This window comes from Triturus cristatus, chromosome 2_1 (genome assembly GCF_964204655.1).
Source record: "Triturus cristatus chromosome 2_1, aTriCri1.1, whole genome shotgun sequence".
NCBI classification, from domain to species: domain Eukaryota; kingdom Metazoa; phylum Chordata; class Amphibia; order Caudata; family Salamandridae; genus Triturus; species Triturus cristatus.
In genome coordinates this window covers 1,044,367,923-1,044,390,067 of record NC_140581.1, presented here as the reverse complement: position 1 = coordinate 1,044,390,067, position 22,145 = coordinate 1,044,367,923, and the positions used below count along the sequence as shown (strand labels likewise).

General features: G+C 43.5%; 1 protein-coding gene across 1 annotated transcript in view; it reads right to left on the bottom strand.

Annotated features, from left to right (window-relative positions):
* The window catches only part of LOC146866318 (ovochymase-2-like), a 537,690-nt gene that overhangs the window by 222,879 nt on the left and 292,666 nt on the right, over positions 1-22,145 (bottom strand). The window contains exons 14-15 of the mRNA XM_085635459.1: positions 20,772-21,046; positions 7,496-7,659 (exon numbers count right to left, since the gene is read on the bottom strand). Of these exons, the coding sequence (XP_085491585.1) occupies positions 7,496-7,659; positions 20,772-21,046 (439 nt within the window). The remainder of the gene's footprint in view (positions 1-7,495; positions 7,660-20,771; positions 21,047-22,145) is intronic.

Below are 22,145 nucleotides of genomic sequence, written 5' to 3'. Positions count from 1 at the left end.
CCGTAGAGTGCAGTGGTGCAGAGTGGCATAGAGTGCAGTGGCATAACGTAGAATGGCATAGTGTAGAGTGGTGCAGAGTAGAGTAGAGTGGGTAAGATTGGAGTGGAATGGCATAGAGTAGAGTAGAGTGGACTGGTGTCGAGTGCATTGGCTTATAGTGTTGCAGTGTATAGTGGCGTACAGTGCAGCAGCATAGAATTCAGCAGCGTGCAATGCAGAGTCATTGAATACAGTTGCGTAGATTAGAGTGGTGCGTAATAGAGTGCAATGGTAAAGTGTAGATTGGCATAGAGTGCAGTGGCGTAGAATATAGTGGTGTAGAGTGCAGTTGTGCAGAGTAGAGTGGCGCAGAGTAGAGTGGCATAGAGTGCAGTGTAGAGTAGCACAGATAAAAGAGTTTAAAAAAAGAAAACCTACCTTCTCGCATCTCTCCGTGTCGTCCCTCATTGTCGTTCCTCTGCTCCATCCGGAAGAAAAAGCTGCCAGGCTCCCCTGACCAATCACAACGCTGCACTGCAGCATTGCGATTGTCTGAGCGCCGTGGTTCGGAGCTCAGTTGGGGAATGGGGGCCTGGACATGTTCTCCATGCATGCTGCAATGCAGCCTGCATGGAGAACACGCAAAGTGTGCATGACTGTTTGGTCGGCCTGAGAGGGCCGGTCAAGCAATCATGCGCACTTTACAGAGTGCCACCACTCCTTCCTCTGCTCTGAGAGCAGAACAGCCCCGCCCCGCAAAGACGTAGGAACAAATAAAATGATAATAACGTCCAGTTATTATCATTTTATTGTTCCTTCACTTCCACTGCTAAATTGGAGGGCGACGCTCCTCCACCTCAGCAGAGGAGCCGCCACTGGTGCCAGCACATAAAAAGCAAGTACATTTGAGTTACAAACCACAAATCCAATGGTAAACAACGGGCGGAATGCATTCTCAGGGAAGCTTTCCTAATGTCCCCAAGATGTCATTAGCAAACCAGACAGCTGTGCCATCTAATAGGCTTCGACACAAAAAGTAAATATTCAGGAACTTGGTGGTTAACGGTGATCCAGGATTTGTCCAAGAATAGACACCATTCAGGCAAATACAGTTAGCCACTAGCTATTGTTGGCCGCATCATAGGCACAAAAGGTCAGATTTACTAACATTTGATGCACCGCAACACAGCAAGACAAATTGATGTACTGCTTCAAATGAAGGGAGCAGGAATGCACCATATTTACTAGGATATGGTGCATTCCTGCTCTTTCTCTCTGCGTTGGTGCACTGTCTGCAGCCTAGCACCAATGCAGGTACCCTTGCGCCATGGTACAAGGTTGTCTGCATTAGAGGCAAGATTTTTTGTGTGCAAAAGCGTCGTCCTCCTACACAAAAACAATCCTCAGAGGCATTTTCTTCTTTCTACCTGTACTGCAAGAATTCCGCACATGTAAAAAGAGGAAGTAACGAGGAGAAATAAGCATAATTCTCCTTGTTACAGCTCTGTTGGGGTGGGGTAGCTTTTAGACGCAATCTCGGGCTTACTACCCTTAGTAAATCTGGGAATGCATCAAAATCCAGGGGAGCATGCGTCGGAACACCCACACTCCACCCATGGAACGCGTTTCCAATGCAGAGTAACGTAAGGCAGCGATTTGCTCTGCCTTGCGCTTCTCTCGATTTACTAAGCCATGCAAAGCCAGACAAATTGTCTTTGCATGGCTTAGTAAATAGTACTTAAGGCCTGGGACTTAACTATTAAAGAGGCATTCAGTTTAGCAACATTACCCAGAGTCAAACTGAATCACAAGAATATTTTAAACTATTAGCTGAAGGGACCAGTGAGTTGTGCAAGTTCTGAATCAGTGAAGTGTCAGATTTAGTGTAAACATCTAGAGACATTTTGTGCTGATTCACTTGTGAGAAGAGACTACAACATATGAAATCAGGAACCAGAGATACTTAGGGCCTTATTTATGAGACCTTGCTACCATTTTGCGATGCCATTGCGTCACTTTTTGTGATGCATCGGCAGCGTATAGCATACCCCTTGTTTCGCCCTATTTACAAAGTGACTCATCTAAGTAGATGCGTCACTTTGTAAACCCCTGCGCTACATTATACCTGCATCAGGTATAATGTATGCAGGGGGGGCGTTCCCATCCAAGTGAGCCTCGTAGAAGTGAGGCAGTGAAATCTATGAGATTTCACTGCGACATTTCTAGGACGCAAATGCGTAAAAACCTTATGCCTGGCTCATGACAGGTGTAAGGGTGACGCAGTGCTTCATCCAAAGCCCTCCCCCCTGCATTGCTGGAGTTGCGTCAACGCTTCAGACACAACTTCAGCAAAGCATCATTTTACCCCCGACAGATACGTCAGTAAAACTGCCGTATCTGTCATTCTTCAAGATGATGCGTCATACAGTAAATATGACCCATCCCTCATGTCGCAAGGAGGGCGCAATAAAAAGTGACGCATTGCTGTTTTCACTCAGCGATGCATTCCTTTTTATAAATGAGGCCCTTATTCTCCACCTTCCTGTCCAGTTGGTAATGGCAATGTGAGAAAGGACAATTCTGCATAAAATGGCCATATCTATAGTTTTATTTCTTGCCAAACTCTTCATTGGACAGGCAAAACAACTTTTTATTATTAGAAAGTAATCTTGCATACTTCTCAAATATAGAGTTCCATGTATTTTACATACTCCTTTTCGGCAATAGTTATGCTTTTCCACATAACTTTTCTCCTTCAAGAGACTGGTTTGAGTAGAAAATGCCTTGTGGAAACACCAAACTGATGTGGCCCAAAGACATTTCTCAAAGGAGTCTACCACTGCTATCTCACGTGACTTTTGAATACTAGGTATGCACATGCCAACAATTCCACACAATATTCAATGCCAAAGTGCAATTCACATTCTTTTGTTGGACAATTATGTGTTTTATGCAAGAGCGAAAAATGTGTTATTTCAACACTCCTTATATTATACAGACATGCATTTGCCCCAATACTGTGGGTGTTAGTCACATACCCTTCTGCACATGGAAGTGTAACTTACGGATTTGTAATCCCTCTGAAATAAGACTTGAGGAAATATACATGCAAAGAGCTAACTTACTACTACAGAATATATGCATGCCTACAGATGTATCCACAGTCATAATAGTGACTAATGAAAGGTTACTTTTTTGGGACTCTCATAAGAGTGAGCCGTTCATATTTACCAGGCTTTAAACTGAAACCTAAGTAAAACAGATAAAAGTGGCGTGGTGAGCGTGAGGACGTGCACCCAGACCTCCTTTATGAGGGAACATATTGGAAGACATATTGATGTGAATGAAAAAGAGACTACATTTCAGCAGATTTCCCATAAGTCTATGCATGCTTATTTTCCACTCTGCGGGCAATCTGTAGTAGAATGTTGTGGTTGACAGGTCTCGCCTTTGGGACCTTATATGTATTGAGCTATGCAGCACATTAGCCTGGGTGCTGAAACATCTACTGTTCTTTAACATGGAGGAAAAGTAAGCACTAAACTGTGTGACATGGCAGGTGTGGGAACACATGGAGAGAAATGTTGCCTTTCAGCCTTAAATGGTATAGTGCAAAGCTCTGTTTTTAATATAAAATCAGGGCCTTTGGTGGTCATATCACTGAAAATACAAGATTTGGAAAAAATATTATTGTCTACGGTTGCTCGTGTAACACAATTTCTATGGACTGGAATCTAGAGAATGCTAAAGTGATTCTGGTATTTCACTGACCTCTGCTGTTCGATTTCTATCAAGACGGTAAAATCGAGGCAGTCAGAACAAAAAAAGTCCCTTAGCAGAAAGCAATTCTGGAATTTTACTGAACTCTGATGGTCATTTTCTATCAAGACAGTTAAATAGAGGCAGTTGAACAGAAAAAAAAGTCTCTAAGCGGAAGCAGACAAATCCTAGGGCTGATCTCTACAGCCCACAAAGTACGTACACATATAAGTATATACTAAAGTCTATACAAGAGGTCTCGAATGCTCGACCTAAAATACTATTATCAAATGAGATTTCCATGGCAAATCCCTTGGACTTTTATGATGTGAGCAACATTTATGAATGACTACAAGGCATACCTGCAAGTCTACCCAACAGGTATACATATTTTGAGTTTGCAACCCACTAAACATAATGTACCTGATGATAGCATTCATTACAGGCAAGAATCAATGCTCCATGGGCGGTGCAACTATGGTCAATTTGCCGGTAACTGACTTCTAGACCTTCCAGCACTGGTATCTCCTGGTATAGCAAAGAGATGCAGAAGGAACTACAAATTGCTCCTTCATAAACATAGTGCTTTCTAGTTTTCTGGGCCTCCTCTGCTCTCAGAAAATGTCCACTTTGCTGTCTTTCTATTAGGCCGAGCATTTACATTACAAGATTTTTCACTCCTCACTGCTTCGAAGTTACCAGCTTTTCTGGTCAATACCTTTACATACCCTGAGTTCAGGTCATTTTTGATTGCACGACGGTCTCCACAATATCACATCACAAGGAGAATGATCAGTTATTCTTCTACTTGACTCTACGCTAAAGGATTAATACCGTCATGATTCTGTAAATAATGTTTTGTCAGGTTATTAAGTATAAGACCTATCTTGTAGCTATCAGAGCCTACGCATCTATGCTGGTAAGTCCCTTTTAGGTTGTTTTTATTTATTAAGGGCCTGATTATGACTTTGGCGGTCCACTGGCGGAGCACCTTGCCAGCGCTTGGTGGGAGGACCACCAAAGCTGTCCTCACATCACCTGCCGGATTACGACTGCAATCCTTGGTGGGTGGACGTGCTGCAGTGGTCCCATGGCAGTGCCTCACTAAGGCCCATAGGCTAGCCTTAGGAAGGCACCGCCGTGGGACCGCCGCACTATGTGCCTGCACAGGAAGAAATGCACCATGTTGTGCATTCCTTCCCGTGCAGGAACTGGGGTGCAAAAGTACAGGGAGGCTCAATATGTGCCCCCTTGCATATGCCTCCATGCACAGAGGCACATGGGGGCCTGTCAGGGCCCCCTTTGATGCCTCACCGACACCCTTTTCATGGTGGTCTCACCACCATGGAAAGGATGGCGGTGAGTCAACTCGTAATATGCTCGGTGGTGCAGCAGCGGCACCACCAGCATATTGCATCCTCTGACCATTGTGCAACCATGGCGGGATCACAGATCCCCAGTGGTTGCAGTGGTCCTCTGGTGGTCTAACCTCCAAAGTCATAATACGGCAGGCGCACCACCTGTCTGTTGGTCCCCAGACCGCCACCACGACTACAACGGTCCAATAGACTGCCGTAGTGGAAAGCAGGCCCTTGTTTCTCTACAAAGAAAGATCCTGTTCAATATTGTGGTCTCAGTTTAATTGATTTTTTCATGTCATTTACATACCCTTAAAATCTATGCATTGTTGTGACCTCAGTATATTTTTGTTAAAGACCCCCTTCTTTACAGCCTTCTACCCCACTCAGCAGAGACAGCAAGCTTCAAGCTCTTTGTTCTTCTATATTCCATCTTGGAAAAAGGGGTATTCAGAGCATGTCCTCAATTATTTCAAAAGGTCTTCTTGGATTTCTTTTTGATATAGATAGTCAGCTTCTGATATGGTTCTCTAGGCCGTGTTTTTTTAAGCTGAGGATATTATTCATAATTTGGATGCCAGATAGTATTTGAAGTTATACCATAATTGCACTTTTTGGGCCAGGCCTGCTACTGAGGTCTGATTTAAATAAGTCCACATTAGAGGCTGTTATTGCAGAAAGAAAATCCCATGGATCACATATTACTACAAGTTTAAAGGTTCTACGCTATATGGGAGCCATGTACATCCATCTGATTTTTCTAAGCAAGCTGTAGGTCAATGTGTGCGCCTGGTTCAAGCACTATTCTTATTCGTGGATGCATCAACTCTTGCTGTTTTGGCCATGAAGCTCTCAACTAATTTGCCTAAAATTTGTGCCAGCTTCCATACTCTGTTAACCTCCCTTGCTGGTCTGCCAATAGCCAAAACGTGGGTGCAGGAGTAAAATGCAAATCATTTTATGATGATTGCAGAACACCCATGTTTACATTCCCTCCTTTTACACCCACCACAGTCAACTATACTTATCTTCTTTCATGTCCATCCAATCAATGGAAGCCACTATATACCAGGGTGGCGGGGTGGGGGAGGAGAAGGTGGGGTGGGGGTTATACATTAAAATAAGAAAATAATTAAAAAAAATCCTTCAGGCCGGCCAGCTGGCCGGCCGGCGCCTCTCAGTCCTCTCACCTCTCACTCCTCTGAGACAGGAATCACCCAAGCTCCTGACTCTCCTAGCCAATCACAACGCTGCTTTTTTTTCTGAGCGCCATGGTTTGGCCCTCAGACGGAGAATGTGGGCCTGGACATGTTCTGCACCCAGGCTGTAATGCAGCCTGCTGCAGAACATGCAAAGTGCTCATAACTGTTATGGTCGGCCCAAGAGGGCCAGACAAACATTCATGCGCACTTTAAAGTGGAGCAACCACTCCTCCTCCTCCTGGCCCCTGCACTCGCAGTCCAGCCCTGACCTGCACCAGGATACGGAAAACAAAAATGATAATAACGCTGGTTATTATCATTTTAGTTTTCCAGTGAGGCGACGCTTCTCTGCCTTAGCGGAGGAGCCACCACTTCGTGAAATTCCTGTTTTATGAACGGAATTGATGTAGAAATGCCGTGAAGCACAAAATGAGGTATGTGTGCACATGCTTGTGAAGCAGAAATGTCTGCACTTGATGAATGGTGATCCTGTGTCCTAACCCTGAAATCTGTGGATCTCAGTATCCATGAGGTAGCAGAGGGTCCTTGTATTCTCCTACCATGCGTGCAAGTATGTGGAAGACCCGCAAGTGGTATAAGAACACAATTTAGATGAATGCTGGTCTAGCATGAGGTGGCCGTCATTTTGACACAGTAAGCAACCTGTTCCTGTATTTTGCAAACGAGGGCCATTTTTTCGGCTATCTGATTCACTAATGAGGGGCATTTTCAACTTGGTAGCCGGGACTATTTTTTGTCCCAGTCTGACTCTGACCCACTTAAGCAGGCAAGCGGCCCCTTCTTCTAGGGCTTCAAAAATGGATTGGTTTCTGCATAGCTTCATGAATGACGCACTGTCAGACTAAGATGCAACAGACAAAAGAAATGTATGTCTGTGATGCTAAGATTCCATGAGACACAAGGCCGGACTGGCCGTAGCAGGCACCGGGCATTTCCCCGGTGGACCGCCAGGGTGGGGGCCGGTTTTGGGCCCCTGTGGACCGTTTTTGTTACAGGGGTCGGAAAAATCGCCCACCCTGTAAGAAAATCGGCCCCAGCAAACCACCCGGCTGCATCCCCGTCCCCCCCAGGGGGGCCCGGCCGAGCAGTTTGCCAGGGCCGGTTTCAGTTCCCAGTCCGGCCCTGAGAGACACATAATAATATATGTATATGAAGTTGCATGCAAAATAACCTAACCTGGCACACTGATCTCAGCTCTTCTGGCTCCTCGTAGCCAGCACAAATCATGGAGTCTTTCACCTGGAACCACCAATAGTCAACCCTTTTGCAGGTGGTGTATTCTATGACAGGCAGGGGGACTTGATTCAAAGCTTCTGCTACTTTCGGAGCAACAGAGTTCCCTGGATGAAAAATGAGAAGAAAGAAACATCGAATTTTACTTTCCACTTTTTGAAAAATATTATAATTTATGATTATGAATATACATGTAACAAAAATACTTAGATTAAAAGTTATCTATAGTTATGCAGAAGAGAACATGACACTAGACCTTGAAGAAACATGCAACACATTCCTTTCAGGATGATCTGGTACTAATTTCGTCTCCACTGCAACAGTGAATATTGTGGAAAAGTAAGCTATTATTCAGCCACGACCCTATAAACACTATGAGGATAATTTGCAATACTTGGCCTTCCAGCTGCGCTGCCGTGCATCAAAATAAAAGGTCAGGAATGCTCTCTAACTACAAGACTTGGCACATACCTGTCCTTCTCCACTGCACCGGCGCACTAACAGAAGCCATGCACTGTGTCATTTTGCAAGGGTGCCTGAGCTGAGGGGATGATTGTTTTTGTGCAGGAAGGGACACCTTTCTGCAAAAAAACAATTATTAAGGGCATTTCCTCTTTATATGCGTGTTGTAGACAGCTGCGGCCGGTCCATTGGGGCTGAGGGGGCATGCCCCCCCACCTTTTGCCCCTCAAAAACAGTGTCTGACAGGCTGAACAAAGGTCAGCCTGACACACACTGTTCAGTTTCAGGTCAGGCAGCCAGATATGAGCTAAATGTGCAGGCTCCTGGCTGCCTGCGCTGAAATTTGCTGGACTGAAGAAGTCACAGCTCCTGTGGACGTGACCACCTCAGCTCAGCAAAGGTCTTTGAGGCCCTCCCCTCAGTGAGGAGGTGTAGTTTCATTGATTGCCTCACACCTTGCTGCTTCAGTTTTAAGCCCTGAAGCGTCCAGGGTGGAGTGTCAATCAATGACACTTTATCACAGAGTGGGGTGGGGTCAGCAGTCTCACTGACCCCAGCCCACTCTGTGATGGCTTTGGGACTGCTGCCTTCCCTCATTGGCTGACCTTAGGACACCTCAGAGACAGAACTGCAGGTAAGTGTGTTTTTTTAAATTAATGTTTGGTGCATGCATGCATGTATGTATGAATGTTTGGTAATGAGTGTTGTGAATGGATGTGTTTGTGTGTGTGTGTGCATGTGAAAGCATGGCTGTGAATGTGTATGTGTGCAAGTGTGCCCGGTCTGCCCGCCCCCCTCCCTCTTAAAATTACTGTCCCCCACTGGTTGCAGAATGCAGCTTGCACAGAAAGAGGAAAAAATGAGGAGAAATAAAAAAAATATTTCTCCTCATTGCGCCCAGGTTTCCAAAATGTTGTAAATCTGGGAATGCATCAAATTCCATGGATCTTGCGTGGGAACACCCACAGCAACACCCATGGAACGCCCCTTTCACGCAGAGTTATGCATGAAAGGGAAACATATTTACAAGGTCATGAAAAGTGACGCAGGGTGACTTTACATGGCCTTGTCAATAATGGGGAAGCCCATTGCGCTGGCAGTGCATCAATAAAAGTGATACACCTGCGGCGCAATGAGCTTGTAAATAGCCCCATAAACACTTAAAAGGATTTCAGTATTTCAGGTTCCATAATATAATAATTTCTGAAGCAACCTCAATATGGATATACTTTAGTGACTTCCTGACAGAATCCTTATCCCTACTTTTTACAAAGGTATACCTATATTTCACATTCGCTCTCTGGTCGGGAGTAGAGTATATTTAATTTACATTATTTTATATTCTCGTTATGTTCTTTTCTAATTAGTGTGAAGTCTTGGGCATTAATCCCATTGCTCCTCACTCTGTGTGATTTTTATATAAGAGGTGACCTTCTTTTTTTTTTCTGGTCTCCTTGCTCATTCTGTGTATGATGGAGAGGGCTGTGTTGTTATTTTTATGTGCTATCTTGTTGGGTTAGCATTCAAGCTTACCTGGACAGTTGTTGGGCATTTGCCAGCCCTCAAATATTTTATTTATTTAAGTGACAGGGGAGCGTGTTTGCACAGCAGACACTTGCAGTTGGTCTGCATGGGATGCTGCTTCAAAGGCCAATGAAATTAGTTTGAGTAAGCTTGATTATATGCACAATTAATTAATTAGCTTGGCTACAAATGAATGTGAGTTGGCATAATTTTTCAAGAATGTATTTGAGGTGGCTTGTATAAACCTATAAAAACACCCATAGTCTAGTTCCAGGATCCCTCATTTTTCTCGACTGTTTATAATGTTACTGGGAAACAGACCGACCACAGCTCTTAGTGGGACTACTTAATGTTCTCTCATTATCTGAACATTTAGTTCAGCTAATGAACATTCTTTGAGACACAGAATGGGACCTTTTATTTTTAACTGAATCTTGGCTATTTTAACCATCAACACCTGATTTAGCCCTAACTATTATGGAGGGTTACATACCTATTGTTAGACCTGGTATTTTCAGTGTGTTTATCCCCAGACTTTTTGCTTTTTGGCCTCCTGTTTTTGACCCTATTTTTATTGGTTTTAGGACCTTGGGCACTTTACCACTGCTGATCAGTGCTAAAGTGAATATGCTCTCTGCGTAAATTATTATTATAGATTGGTGTTTCCATGATTGGCTTATGTGATTTACTACAAAGTCCATAGTACAATCCACTGTGTGTGCCGAGGGCCTATAAATCAAATGCTGCTGGGGGCCTGCAGCACTGATTGTGCCACCCACACAAGCTGCCTTGCAAAAGGTTCTCAGACCTGCCACTGCAGTGTCTGCCAGCAGTCTCTGCTGCTATGTAGACCTGGCAAGTGCACCCACTTGCCAGCCCCTAACCTCCCCTTTTATTACATGTGAGTCATCCCTAAGATAGGCCCAAGGTACCCCTGTGGGCAGGGTGCAGTGTCTGTGAAAGATAGGACATGTCCTGGTGTGTGTGACATGTCCTGATAGAGAACTACAGTGCAATTTGTTTTTCGCTATGGAAAGTCTATCTGTCCATAGGATAGAATGGGAGTTTATTTATAACATTTTATAAGTATAACTTTCCATCGGGACAAGGTAGGAAGATGGAGTTTAGTATGCTTGAACTCAGAATATACAAATGCATTTTTGGGTAAAATTGATTTTTATATTGTCTGTTTGAAAATGCCACTTTTACAAGTGGGTATTTTCTTGCTTAGCCATCCTGGGTGCTTCTGCTGGTTTGTGGATTGACTGGCTTGCTTTGTAGTAACAGGGGCTGGGGATGTGCATTTTATCAGACAGCCACTTTGGGGGGGAGGGGTTGATGTGTGTCCTGCCTTTACTGAATGAGTCAAGGCTAGGCTGGATAGACCTGGGCTGCATTTAGAGTCGGGGAGGAGATTTCCTTGCACCTAAATAGGCCTGGTCTGCCTTACTCAATGCTATCAGAGGACAGGACTGGTTTTGACTGAGCATAGAGCCTCTCTGCTACCAGAGAACAAAGGAAAATGCTGTATGAATATTGGGGCCCAGAACTTTAGAATACTTCTGGACTCAAGAGGAACCTCTGCCAAGGAGAAAAGCTGGGAAAGCTGAAGGAGAAGCACTATCCCGTTGCTGGGTGCTAACTGGGGTTGGCCTGCAGTGGCTGTTTCTACCAAGGAGTGGATAAAGATTTTGCTGTGTGCTGTGTCTCCTGCTTGAAGAAGATCTCCAAGGGCTTGAAGTAGAGCTTGCCTCCAGTTCTGAAGTCTCAGTGACACAAAGACTTCACCACCAGCTCCTCTGAACTTCCTTGCTGGGAGTTATGACCGTCCAAGAGGTGCCTGTTGCTGTGTTGGGCCTCTGGACGTTGTTCCTGCTGTTGGGAGCTGGAAAAGAGATGCAACTACGAGAAGCATGACTCATCCACACACGTTTCCGATGCATCACCACTGTGCAGCTGGAGAAATTGCCGCACACCGAATCCTGCACTGATTTCGACTCAGGCCCTGCTGTGTGGCTGCAAGAACCAACGCGTTGTGGGACTGCAGCGCTGTTGCCGCCGCATTAAGAACCGACACATCCCCGATTAGCACACATCGCACCTGGGAGCCACGTCTCTAAGAATACCAGGGCCGCAGTAAGAAACCGATGCATCACCTCCCTCACAGTAAGAAACCAACACATCACCTCCCCTTCAGTAAGGAACTGACGTATCACCGCCTGGCGTTGCAGTAAGGCACCAACCCATCACCTCCCCTGGAGTAAGGAACCAACATATCACCTTTCCTGGGCGTAAGGAATTGAAGCATCATCTTCCCTGCAGCAGTTTTGTTTGTGACTTTGTGTGGAAAGTGTTGCAGCTATAATCTGCTCTGCACAGAACTGTTTCTACCTTTTGTAACTCAAATTTTGATTACTGCATTGTGAATTTTTGTTGTTTTGGTCTTGTTTGGTTTAGATAAAGATCACTTTTTTTTCCTAAACTGGTGTGGTGTCCAGTTGTTGTGTTTTCACTGTATTACTGTAGGTGTGCACAAATGCTTTACACACTGCCTCTGAGATAAGCCTCTCTGCTCGTGCCAAGCTACCAAGGGAGCATGGGCTATTTTAGAAGTGTATCCTCCTTACCCTGACTAGGAAGAAGGGTCCCTACTTGGACAAGTGTGCAAACCATTGCCAATTCAAGATCCCTATTTATAATACCTGCCAACTTGAAAAACAATGTCACAGTGTGAGGAGGGGGCAGGCCTTCAAGGGGGCAGGGCCTTGTGCCGAGAAGTATCTGTGGTGCGCTTTTGAACCACACCCGCCCCCAAGTCCCCTCCTCCCTAAAAAATAAAAAGGCTAGCTGAGGCTGGTGCCGATGTCCTGGGGTGTTTTCACGCCCCTTAATGGACGTCGGCAGTTATAAGCCTCTTGATAACGAGCTGGAACCCACTATCTACAGTGGTTTTCAGCTATTTTTTCCTGCCACAGTGTGATATTCGCTCCTCACCGGGAGAGTATGTGATGGGGCCGATATAGTGTGTCACACTGTGACACCGTGTAAGTTTGCAGGTATGGGGTTACAAGGTATTTAGGTCAAAAGACCATTACGTAGGGGCAGTGGCATGGTCCTGTTATTTAGAGAGGGATTGGTTTATATTTTTTTGTAATACAAAGTGGAGAGCAACTATGAATCTCTTGTAGCCAAGTGTGTGATAGCAACAGGTGATTTTCAGTATATCTCCCTCCAAAGAGTAGGACCATGTCCTAAATTTAGTGAATTTCAAAGTTTAAGGACCTTCCATAGCAAGTGCTTTGTTCCTTCCTCCATTGAAGGCATCTTCAGCTCTAGTGAGCTTCAGAAGTATCTCCAGTGTGTCTAGTGCTGGAGTTTTACTAATTGCTGAATTTTCAAATACTGAGGTGTTAGATCTGTCAGCCTAAGGGTGGACTTCCCCCAAACATTTACCCTTCTCCCCTCCTGGTATGCTGGATTAGTTGTTGTTACAAGCATAAACAACATTCTCCAATTATAGCTCACGGTATTGAATATAAGGCACTGGCATATGCCGACGATATAGTGGTATTAACAGATAATGTCGCTGGTTCCTTTCCGGCATTGGAGACTCTAGCGGTCCAATTTGGCTCAATGTCGGGCTATAAGCTAAATATTGCAAAAACACAAATCTTACAAACATCGGCTATGCCAACATCTCCGGTTCCGATTAGTACACAGGCAACATATCTGGGCATTCAGATTTCGGCCGAAGTTGATCGGATCTCTGGGTTAAATTACTCTCCTGTTATTGATTTACTTCACAATAAGCTAGAATGGTTGAATCATTTTCATCTTTCTTTATTTGGGCGTTGTAACGTCCTTAAAATGTTTGTCCTCCCAAAATTTTTATATTTATTTAGATCTATTCCATTACTAATTTCTAACTCCACTTTAATAAGAGCACAAAGGATTTGTCAAAGGTTCTTATGGGCATATCGTAAGCCAAGAAGGGCCATCAAATGGATTTGTTTTCCGCAGGAGCGTGGGGGCTGGTCAGTTCCGAACTTAGTTAATTACTACTGGGCAGCTATGATTCAGCAATTTGCTTTTCCATTATTAGGGGAGACTGCTGAGATACCACCGTACTTGGCACCATCAATATATTCAATTGCATTAGGAGACGCCACAAAAGGAATATTAACACGCATCCTTGAGCCAAGTTATTTAAAAAAAACGAGATTCAAGGTGGCATGGGCTTTATTTAAGATTTGGCAAAAAGTGGGCCGTCTCTTTTCCATTCCTAAGCTCAATTATTATACACCATTAAATGCCACTGGATCACTCCCAGTAATATTCCAAGAGGGTGTAGTCTCCATTTGGGCTTCCCAGGGCCTGAGGGATATCGGAGACCTTGCTGATTCTGGCCTGTTGGCCTCTTTTCTGTTTTTAAAACACAAGTTTCAATTACAGTCTAATCCTTTTTTTAAATATTTACAAATCAGAAGTTTTCTTGATAAATTTTTTTTGTCAAACCCAATTCTTTTCGACAAAATTTTGATTGTTGAATTAGTTAAAAGGAAAGCAAAAATTGGGACCTTATATCAAACTCTTTTGTCTCAACTCCCAGATGATTTACTTGATCATAATAACAAATGGGCGATTAAATTCGGCGTACCCTCCATTGATTTAAAATTTCCATTGATGCTAGCCAGGACTGTTTTGGTCTCCGGTACTCTTCGCACTCAAAGCTACATGGCTATGTTTAACCTCTATTATACTCCTGCAAAATTGGTCAGATGGGGGACCGCTACTGGGGGTAAAAGTTTATCTTGTGCAAGATGTAAACTTCCATCCGCCGATTCTCTCCATATGTTTTATGATTGTCCTGAGTTGTCGCTTTTTATTAATCAAATTGAAACCTTTCTCACACAGATTACTCAGTCTTCAATTAAAATTTCTGCAGAAATGGTAATTACTGGTTATCAATATTCCATGACTTCTGAGAGATCAAGATATATGCATTCTTTTCTGTTTATTGCAATGGCAATGGTTAGACTTTGTATTACCTCCCTCTGGATAAATCCTGAGCCGCCTACCTTTTTTCATTGGCAGGCTAGGATGTTGGCATGGTTCAAATTAGAAACTGCTGTACAAAAGTTTAAAGGAAAGAGACGACGTTTAACTATCTCTAAGAACTGGGCCCCTTTTCAAGATTGGTTAGTAAAGTAACAATGTATCTCAGCTTATGTATTGTTTCTATGTATATATCTTTATATGATTTCGTTTTCAGTCCCTAACCTATAATGTATTCTTGTTTTGTAAATTCTTATGGACATTTGTATGTACGATTATGTTTATTGCCAATCCCTCCCCCACCACCACGGGGGGAATGTAATTTAAAAACCAAAATAAAATAAAAAATAAAAAAAAAAACAAGCATAAACAACAGGGGTATACCCAAATAACCCTTTAATACCGGGGTATGGGAATGTAATTTTATACAAGGAAAGAAAGGTATAAAGGAATCAATACTAATCAATTTTGTGAGTAGAGCACATTTAATTACCCTCTCGAAAATAGTTCATATTCATAATGAGTACATCAAAATCAATTTATAACAAACATGGGCAATGGCGCTTTTTCAAGGAGAAACAAATTACATATATCACAAAGTCTCATACATATCAATAAAAACAAACATAGAACAAATAACAATAACCCTAAGGATATATGTCATTTGTTTCTCCTTGAATAAGCGCTATTGCTTGTGTGTGTTATAAATTGATTTTGATATACTCATTATGAATATGAACTATTTTCGAGAGGGTAATTAAATGTGCTCTACTCACAAAATTGATTAGTATTGATTCCTTTATACCTTTCTTTCCTTGTATAGAATTAGTTTTTGTTGGCCTAAGGGCTCTGCACATTTTACCTTCTCAAACCAGTGTTAAAGTGCTTGTACCCACTCCCTAAACCATAGTAAATTTGCCTTACACATGATTGGCATATTTAATGTACTTATACATCCCTAGTAAAGTGGTATACCATATACACAATGCCAGTTAATTACATACAACTAGTAGTCCTCCAGGACTTATCATGCCACCCACTTAAGTAAACCCTTAAACATGTTTCAGGCCTGCCCTTGCACCCTGTGTGCAGTTTTAAACTGTCAATTCGACTTGGCAATATAAGCCTCGTTCCAAGACTAAAAACTCTTTAATACCTATGTATAGGTAGGTCCTAAACGGCCCATAGGGCTGGGTGCATTATATTTTAAAAGTTAGACATTAACCTTTAAGTTTTATATGTATTGGTGGTGAAAAACTCACAAATTCATTTTTAACTACTGTGAGGCCTGCCTCTCCCATTGGATAACATTGGGTCACCTTATTACATTGAATACGTAATAATCTATGGTTAGGAACAGGTAGTAATACCATGTTTGGTGCCTAAGGAATTCTAATTTAAAAACCTCTTTAATGGTAAAGTCAGAATTTAAGTCACCATTCTGAGAACGCTACTTTTATTACCTTGCCACTTTCTTGTCCTAACCACTTGGTTCCTGAAGCCTGTATTCTGAGCCACATGACTAGGTGTAATTGGCAGTTGGCCTTTGTGCATTTCTCCCAGGCAATAAAACAAAGAGGGATGACGTTTTGGCAGGATGGGACATTCTGATAGGATGGGAAGGCAGAGCTGTGTACAGCCCCATCTACATTTCAAAGGAGCTGCCTCAACACAGACACAAATAACTTCACAATACCCTCTTGTGAGGGAGGCAGTAAATTCCAGGGCCATCTGTGGGGTGGGGGGGACTCTAGCAGTTTCTCCCGCTGCTAAGCTGGAACCAAGTACACAAATAGGACCCTCATACCCACTCTTGAGTGTGTGAGGACTCTCAGAGGACTGCCTTCCTGCCTGTGGCATACTGTGTACTTCAGAGGACTGCCCTTCTGCTCCAAGTGGACTGCCCCGCTACCTGCAGCCTGCCCTGTGCCCTCAGAGGACAGTCCTGCTGCTTTTACCTACTTTTCTGCTTGAATCCAGGACCACTAGAGTGACTGCAAGGGTTAGTTTGCTGGCCTCCTGTTCAGAGCTACAGGGACACAAAAAGCTCTAATAACTTTTAAAGTGCACCTTGAATCATCCTGAAGTGAGTCCTGACCCTTCAAGTGGTGTCCCCCCTCAGTTCTTAATCCTGTGAAGTGGTGCTAAAGCTGCCCAACCAGCCGAAATCCAAAACTTGAGACGTAAAAAAAATTCTTGCAAAAAGTGCTCTGAGAATCGAGAGGAGGTCGGGATCTACCTGCTCGCCAATCTGCCCAAGGTTCATCGTCGGGTGGCCTGACATCATGGTAGCTCCTTCTACGTTCTTCTCCACAGCAACAAATCCTGTTAATCGGCTCCTCTCAGGAAGGGTATCTGACCTCCAAGATCCCTTGTCAAATACAGCCTGTGACTTCCTCCCGCTGGAGACCTTCGGCTTTCAAAAAATCACTAAGTCTGAATGAAGAAATCTTTACTGTAAATTTGTCCAGTGATTTTCTGATGGCAATGCCTCCTCCACGGACACAGCCAGCTTCCTTGCCCCACTGAAATTTACCCTAAAATATTTTTTTGTGATATTTCTTTTACATCCGAAGGTAAGCAGAGACCTCGTGTATCCAAACCGTGCTCCATCATGGTCGGTCATAACTTCCGATTTGCCCCCGTCTAGCGTGACTAGTTGTCCGTGGTTGGATCTTTGAACTTTTAGGCGCTAGATTGCACTTTAAAAATCAATCACTCCTGTTCTGCTGATTAGAGTGTTGTAGTTTATGTGTCAAAAAATAATTACATTTTGCTCTATTTTTCTAAATTATTGTAGGTATTTTCTTGTGTTGTTTTTTTACTCCATTACTGTTTGAATTCTGCATAAATACTTTACACATTGCCTCTAAGTTAAGCCTGACTGCTTTTGTACTGCTTCTAAGTTAAGCCTGACTGCTTTTGTACCGAGCTACCAGGACTTCAAGCACAGGTTATGTTTGTGACTTCTTGTGGTCCACCCTGACAAGGGTTGTGGCTGTTACTTGTGTAGGGTTTTACCCCACTCAACCAATATCCCAATTACAGAGAACAATGAAACCCATAGCACTGTTGTATGTATTATCTTTTCTTCTCCTGAAGCAGGGGGGTTGAAGGGCCATGGCCTGCGCTGATGGGCTGCAGAGAGTGAGTTGCCCAGTTGATGGATATTCATTATTCAAAGCTGCAGGAAGCAGAGTGAGGTATATTCCAGCTGCCGATGCACCTCTGGTTTCACCTCAGTCTCATTCTGAATGTGAAACTGAGAGTAGGCCTTCGGAACTGTGCACAAACAAGCCCTTATTTCTCACCACTGTGGCCTCCCTCACATACAGTGGATGAGATTAGCCTTCAGTCTCATAAACTGCAGCCTTCCAGAGCAGGTGATTGGGCAGTGAGGGTGTCTCTCTTACTGAGCGTAGGGCCCCTTGGCTGCAGACCTATACAGCTTTCTCATAAGAGGCCCTTCTTTACACATATCCACAGCTTTCAAAATCATGGTATATTCTTCACTTTCAGACAGAAGTACCAACCACCAGTTTAGGAGTCACACAGATTGCCCTCTAGATTCAGACTCATAGTATGCCCATGTCCGTCACTTTAATAGTAAGCATCCATCGTGGCATCTCTCTTGCTCTTCTGTAGGCTCTTACCAGAGGGCAGGGTCACACGGGCTGGACCCATTTAAGCTGTAAGGTGAGGGTAAGAACCTCTGTGGTTTCCCTTTAAAAATTTTAAGCAGTTTTCATCAGGCTGTCTGTGCATCATTTTCAGTGACATTTCTCAGGAAAGCCCCTGCGGGGCTAGACAGGCCTTTTATTCCACCGGGCATTTCACTGGTGAGCTGTAGACCTTGGGGCTGCTTTTTAAAGCCCAGGGCCACTGCTGGTGCCTCTGTCACTTTCCTCAGCTCACCGAGGTTAATTGCAGCAGGCACAGGGAGGCGTCAAGAGAGAGAGAACAAGAGGGAGGGGGAAGGTAAAGAGAAAGTGGTCAGAGAGGAAGAAGAGAAAGATAGGAGAGAGACAGAATGGGTGGATGGAAATGGAGAGATTGCACGAGGAGATGAAGGGAGTGGGACTGGTTTAAGCATTTTTGCCAGGGCTGCTTTTGGTTCCCCAGTCAGTGCCTGACTCCCCAACAACACTGGGTATTCTTTCTAGGGCATGGGACTGATGGAGACACTTATTGTTTCCGGGATTGTCTCCAAAATGGAATAAAAGCTGTATGTCTGACTTGTATATCCTTGGGCCTCTCTCTTAGTTTTCAAGCGCAGGGTACCTTAAGCATTGCAAAGCACAAAGCTTCAAAGCTGTAGTAAAGGTTTATGGATGGGTGCTCATACTCAGCACAGAGATGAGGGTCTATGCTTACGATTTGGATCGTCTAAACAGCAAATATATAACTCAGAATTATTCTGAATTAATGCACGAACTACAGACAGCACTGCTCTCTGTTTCAGACTGTGATATCTGCAGCTCTTAGTGAGAACCTTTAGTCCCATGCACATTTCAATAAATGTATAGTTGTTGGTACCATACCTGTATGAAAGTGAATGTGCTGGGTCATGTAATCAAAAGCAGTGCTTAATTTGTGCCTCGGTTTGTGGGGCTCTGCAACAACACGTATTTCTTTATACGGGTACATATTTATATGTGCCACATGGAGGTTCTGTCTGCTTATTTTCAAGCAGAGAAATCAGCCAAATGTTTAACAATTAAATACATATCTAAAAAATATAACCAGTGCATCTCAGCCATTCTTACAGCTGTGATACCCTGGACTAATCCAAACTTTCAGATTCTTAGGAGTGTGATGGTTAGTATGTAGCATTGTTACTGGCATTTGTGAGTGCTGGCAAGAACAGTGAGAGGTGCAAGCTGTGGTGGACTCTTGAGAATTTTCTTGGGCCCTGCCACTTATTTTTTAAGAAGTTAAGCAGTGGTTTCCTTGTTTACAGTTGTGGTCCAGCTGCATGACATTTTAAGATGACAGCATAGTGTTTGCATATGCGCACTAACACCCTTAACCTCAGCCATTGCCAAGGCGCAGATGACTCATGCCATGTATTCAACAGAAGGTATACGGAGAACCTGCTTTTTCTGGAGGTTAAGTGAAATCATGAGGAGCTGTAAAGAGTGCAAAATAAACCACATTATATAATCGGATTAGAATTTGGGGCTGGATGTATGAATCATTTTTCAACCACAAAAATGCATTTTGATATGTATTAACCCCAAACTGTGAGTCTGTAACATGTTACCGAAATGCAATTTGGAATTGCGAATACATACTGATTCTGTATTTGGAAGGGGTGTGTTTAGGACATCCCTTCAAAATTCTGAATCAGAGTAAGAATCAGAGTAAGAGTTTCATGAATGCCTTGTGACCGTGCCTTGTGACCGAAATGCAGTCGCAAAACATTTGCACTTTACTACCAACTCAAAGTTGGTGGTAACCAATTCGCTAATGGGAAGGACTCCTTTTCCTTTGAGAATGCTTAAAAAATATTTTGTAGGAGAAGGCAGTGGTGGTTCCATGGACCACTGCCTACTCTTAAAAAATAGAATTATTTTTTTATTTTAAACACATACTGTTTTCCTTTAAGAAAAGCGGGGTGTATGTGAAAAACAAAATGATTGTTTTATTTAAAAGCAGTCACAGACATGGTGGTCTGCTAAATCCTAGTGGGTTACAAATCCCATTAATATTCATGAGGTAGGTCTATGTGCAATCCACTATGAATCGCTAATGGGCCAGATATTACTTTTGTACATTGGTAATAGCGATGTACCAAATAGCAATTCACAAAAAAGGCTATTTGCTAATCACTGTTACTAGTCTGAGTACATCTAGTCCTTGGTTCCGCCAAAAAGCTCAGGACTGTGCTTGCAATTTCAGTTCACAACAGGAGGATATCCCTCGCACTATCAACATTTCATCCGAAATGTTATCCTATGCTGTGCATAATAGAATTCATCAATCATTGCCCAAATGTCCTTTGTACATACATAACTGAATTATTGTGCATTATGAAGTGAATTATTTGTATTGTCAAGTGAATTATTGTATATATTGGCAAGAGGATGGAAACATCCAAGAATGGCTATAAAGCCTAACTGGATCGTCTACAGAACTCATAGTTAAGACGCCATGTGATGATGCAGTGTATGCATACCTGTTTCATCTCCCCATCCTGTGGCATAGCAGCTGGTGTTATGCAAAATCTCGCCACTAGGTGGCAGGCACGCGAAGTCGATGTAGTCATTCCTTGTCACTTCTCCATCCAGTCTGACCAGAGCAATGTCATACTCGACGGTGGGTATCTCCGGGTACGCAAACTTCTCGTGTCGGTAAATGCCCTTGACCTTAAAGCACTGCTGGGTGGGCTCCTGGAACGTGAGGTTGTGCTTTCCTAAGCACATCTGCCAGCGATGCAACTCATCAGCGTAACTGAGAAGGAAATCAGGGCAAACATTGCACATTTTAGACACCTTCAGTATTTATCTGGTTTCTCATTCGTAGAAATCACAGAGGGGCATATTATCAAGGATGGTGTTAAAAATTATCGCCGGTTTAGCGACAGAAAACTGCCGCTAAAGCGGCGATAATGGGCGTGATAATATGCCCTGGAGAATTCCAATAGAAGCCCATGTTCTGGTGTCAACATGGGCTTCTATTGGAATTCTCAAGGGCATATTATCAAGCACATTATCGCCGCTTTAGCGGCGGTTTTCTGCCACAAAAGCGGCGATAATTTTAACGCCGTGCTTGATAATATGCCCCTAAATGACGTGAATATTAACATTGTGAACAAGGTGGGGATTTTACATTTGGCTCATGGTCTTACCCCCTCTAATGTTGCTTTTTGATGACAGGTGGGGTCCGGGGAACAAAAGACTTTGCATTCTCAACATCAGTGCAACTGACTTGGCAAAGTCCTCAATCGTAATCGCAATCACAAAGCGCACAGAAATTCCAAAGGCAAAAATGACACAAAGGGGCCTATTTACTAGAAACTGGCAGAGCACAGTGTTACGTCTAAATTGGTAACGCCGCGCTCCGCCAGTTTCAAAACGCAGGGACGCACGGATTTACAAAAATACGCTACACCCCTGCGTTTCCCATAGCGCTGGCGCTAAAGAGCTGCCTAGAGCCAGCACAAGCCCCCTTGCGGCATGTTGCAAGGGTGCCTACACTACAGGGGGGATTGTTTATGGGAGGGAAGGGACACCTTCCTGCACTTAAACAATCTTTACAGGCGATTTGCTATTCCAATGTGTACTGCAGAATGTAGCACACACGCAAAGAGCAAAATACAAGGAGGAATGAAACATTTCTCCTTGTATTGCATGCTTAAGACCAGGTATTACCTGGTGATATTTTTGGCGCTGCCCCAGGCATAAAGTTGTAAATATGGGACAGCGCCAAAAAGCAATGGATGTTACGGCGCAACAGCCACTGCAACACCAATTGCATGCGACTTTCAAGCTAAGTGCTGCATGAATAGGGGCATTATTCTTAAGGTGGTGTTAAGCCACGTTTTAACACT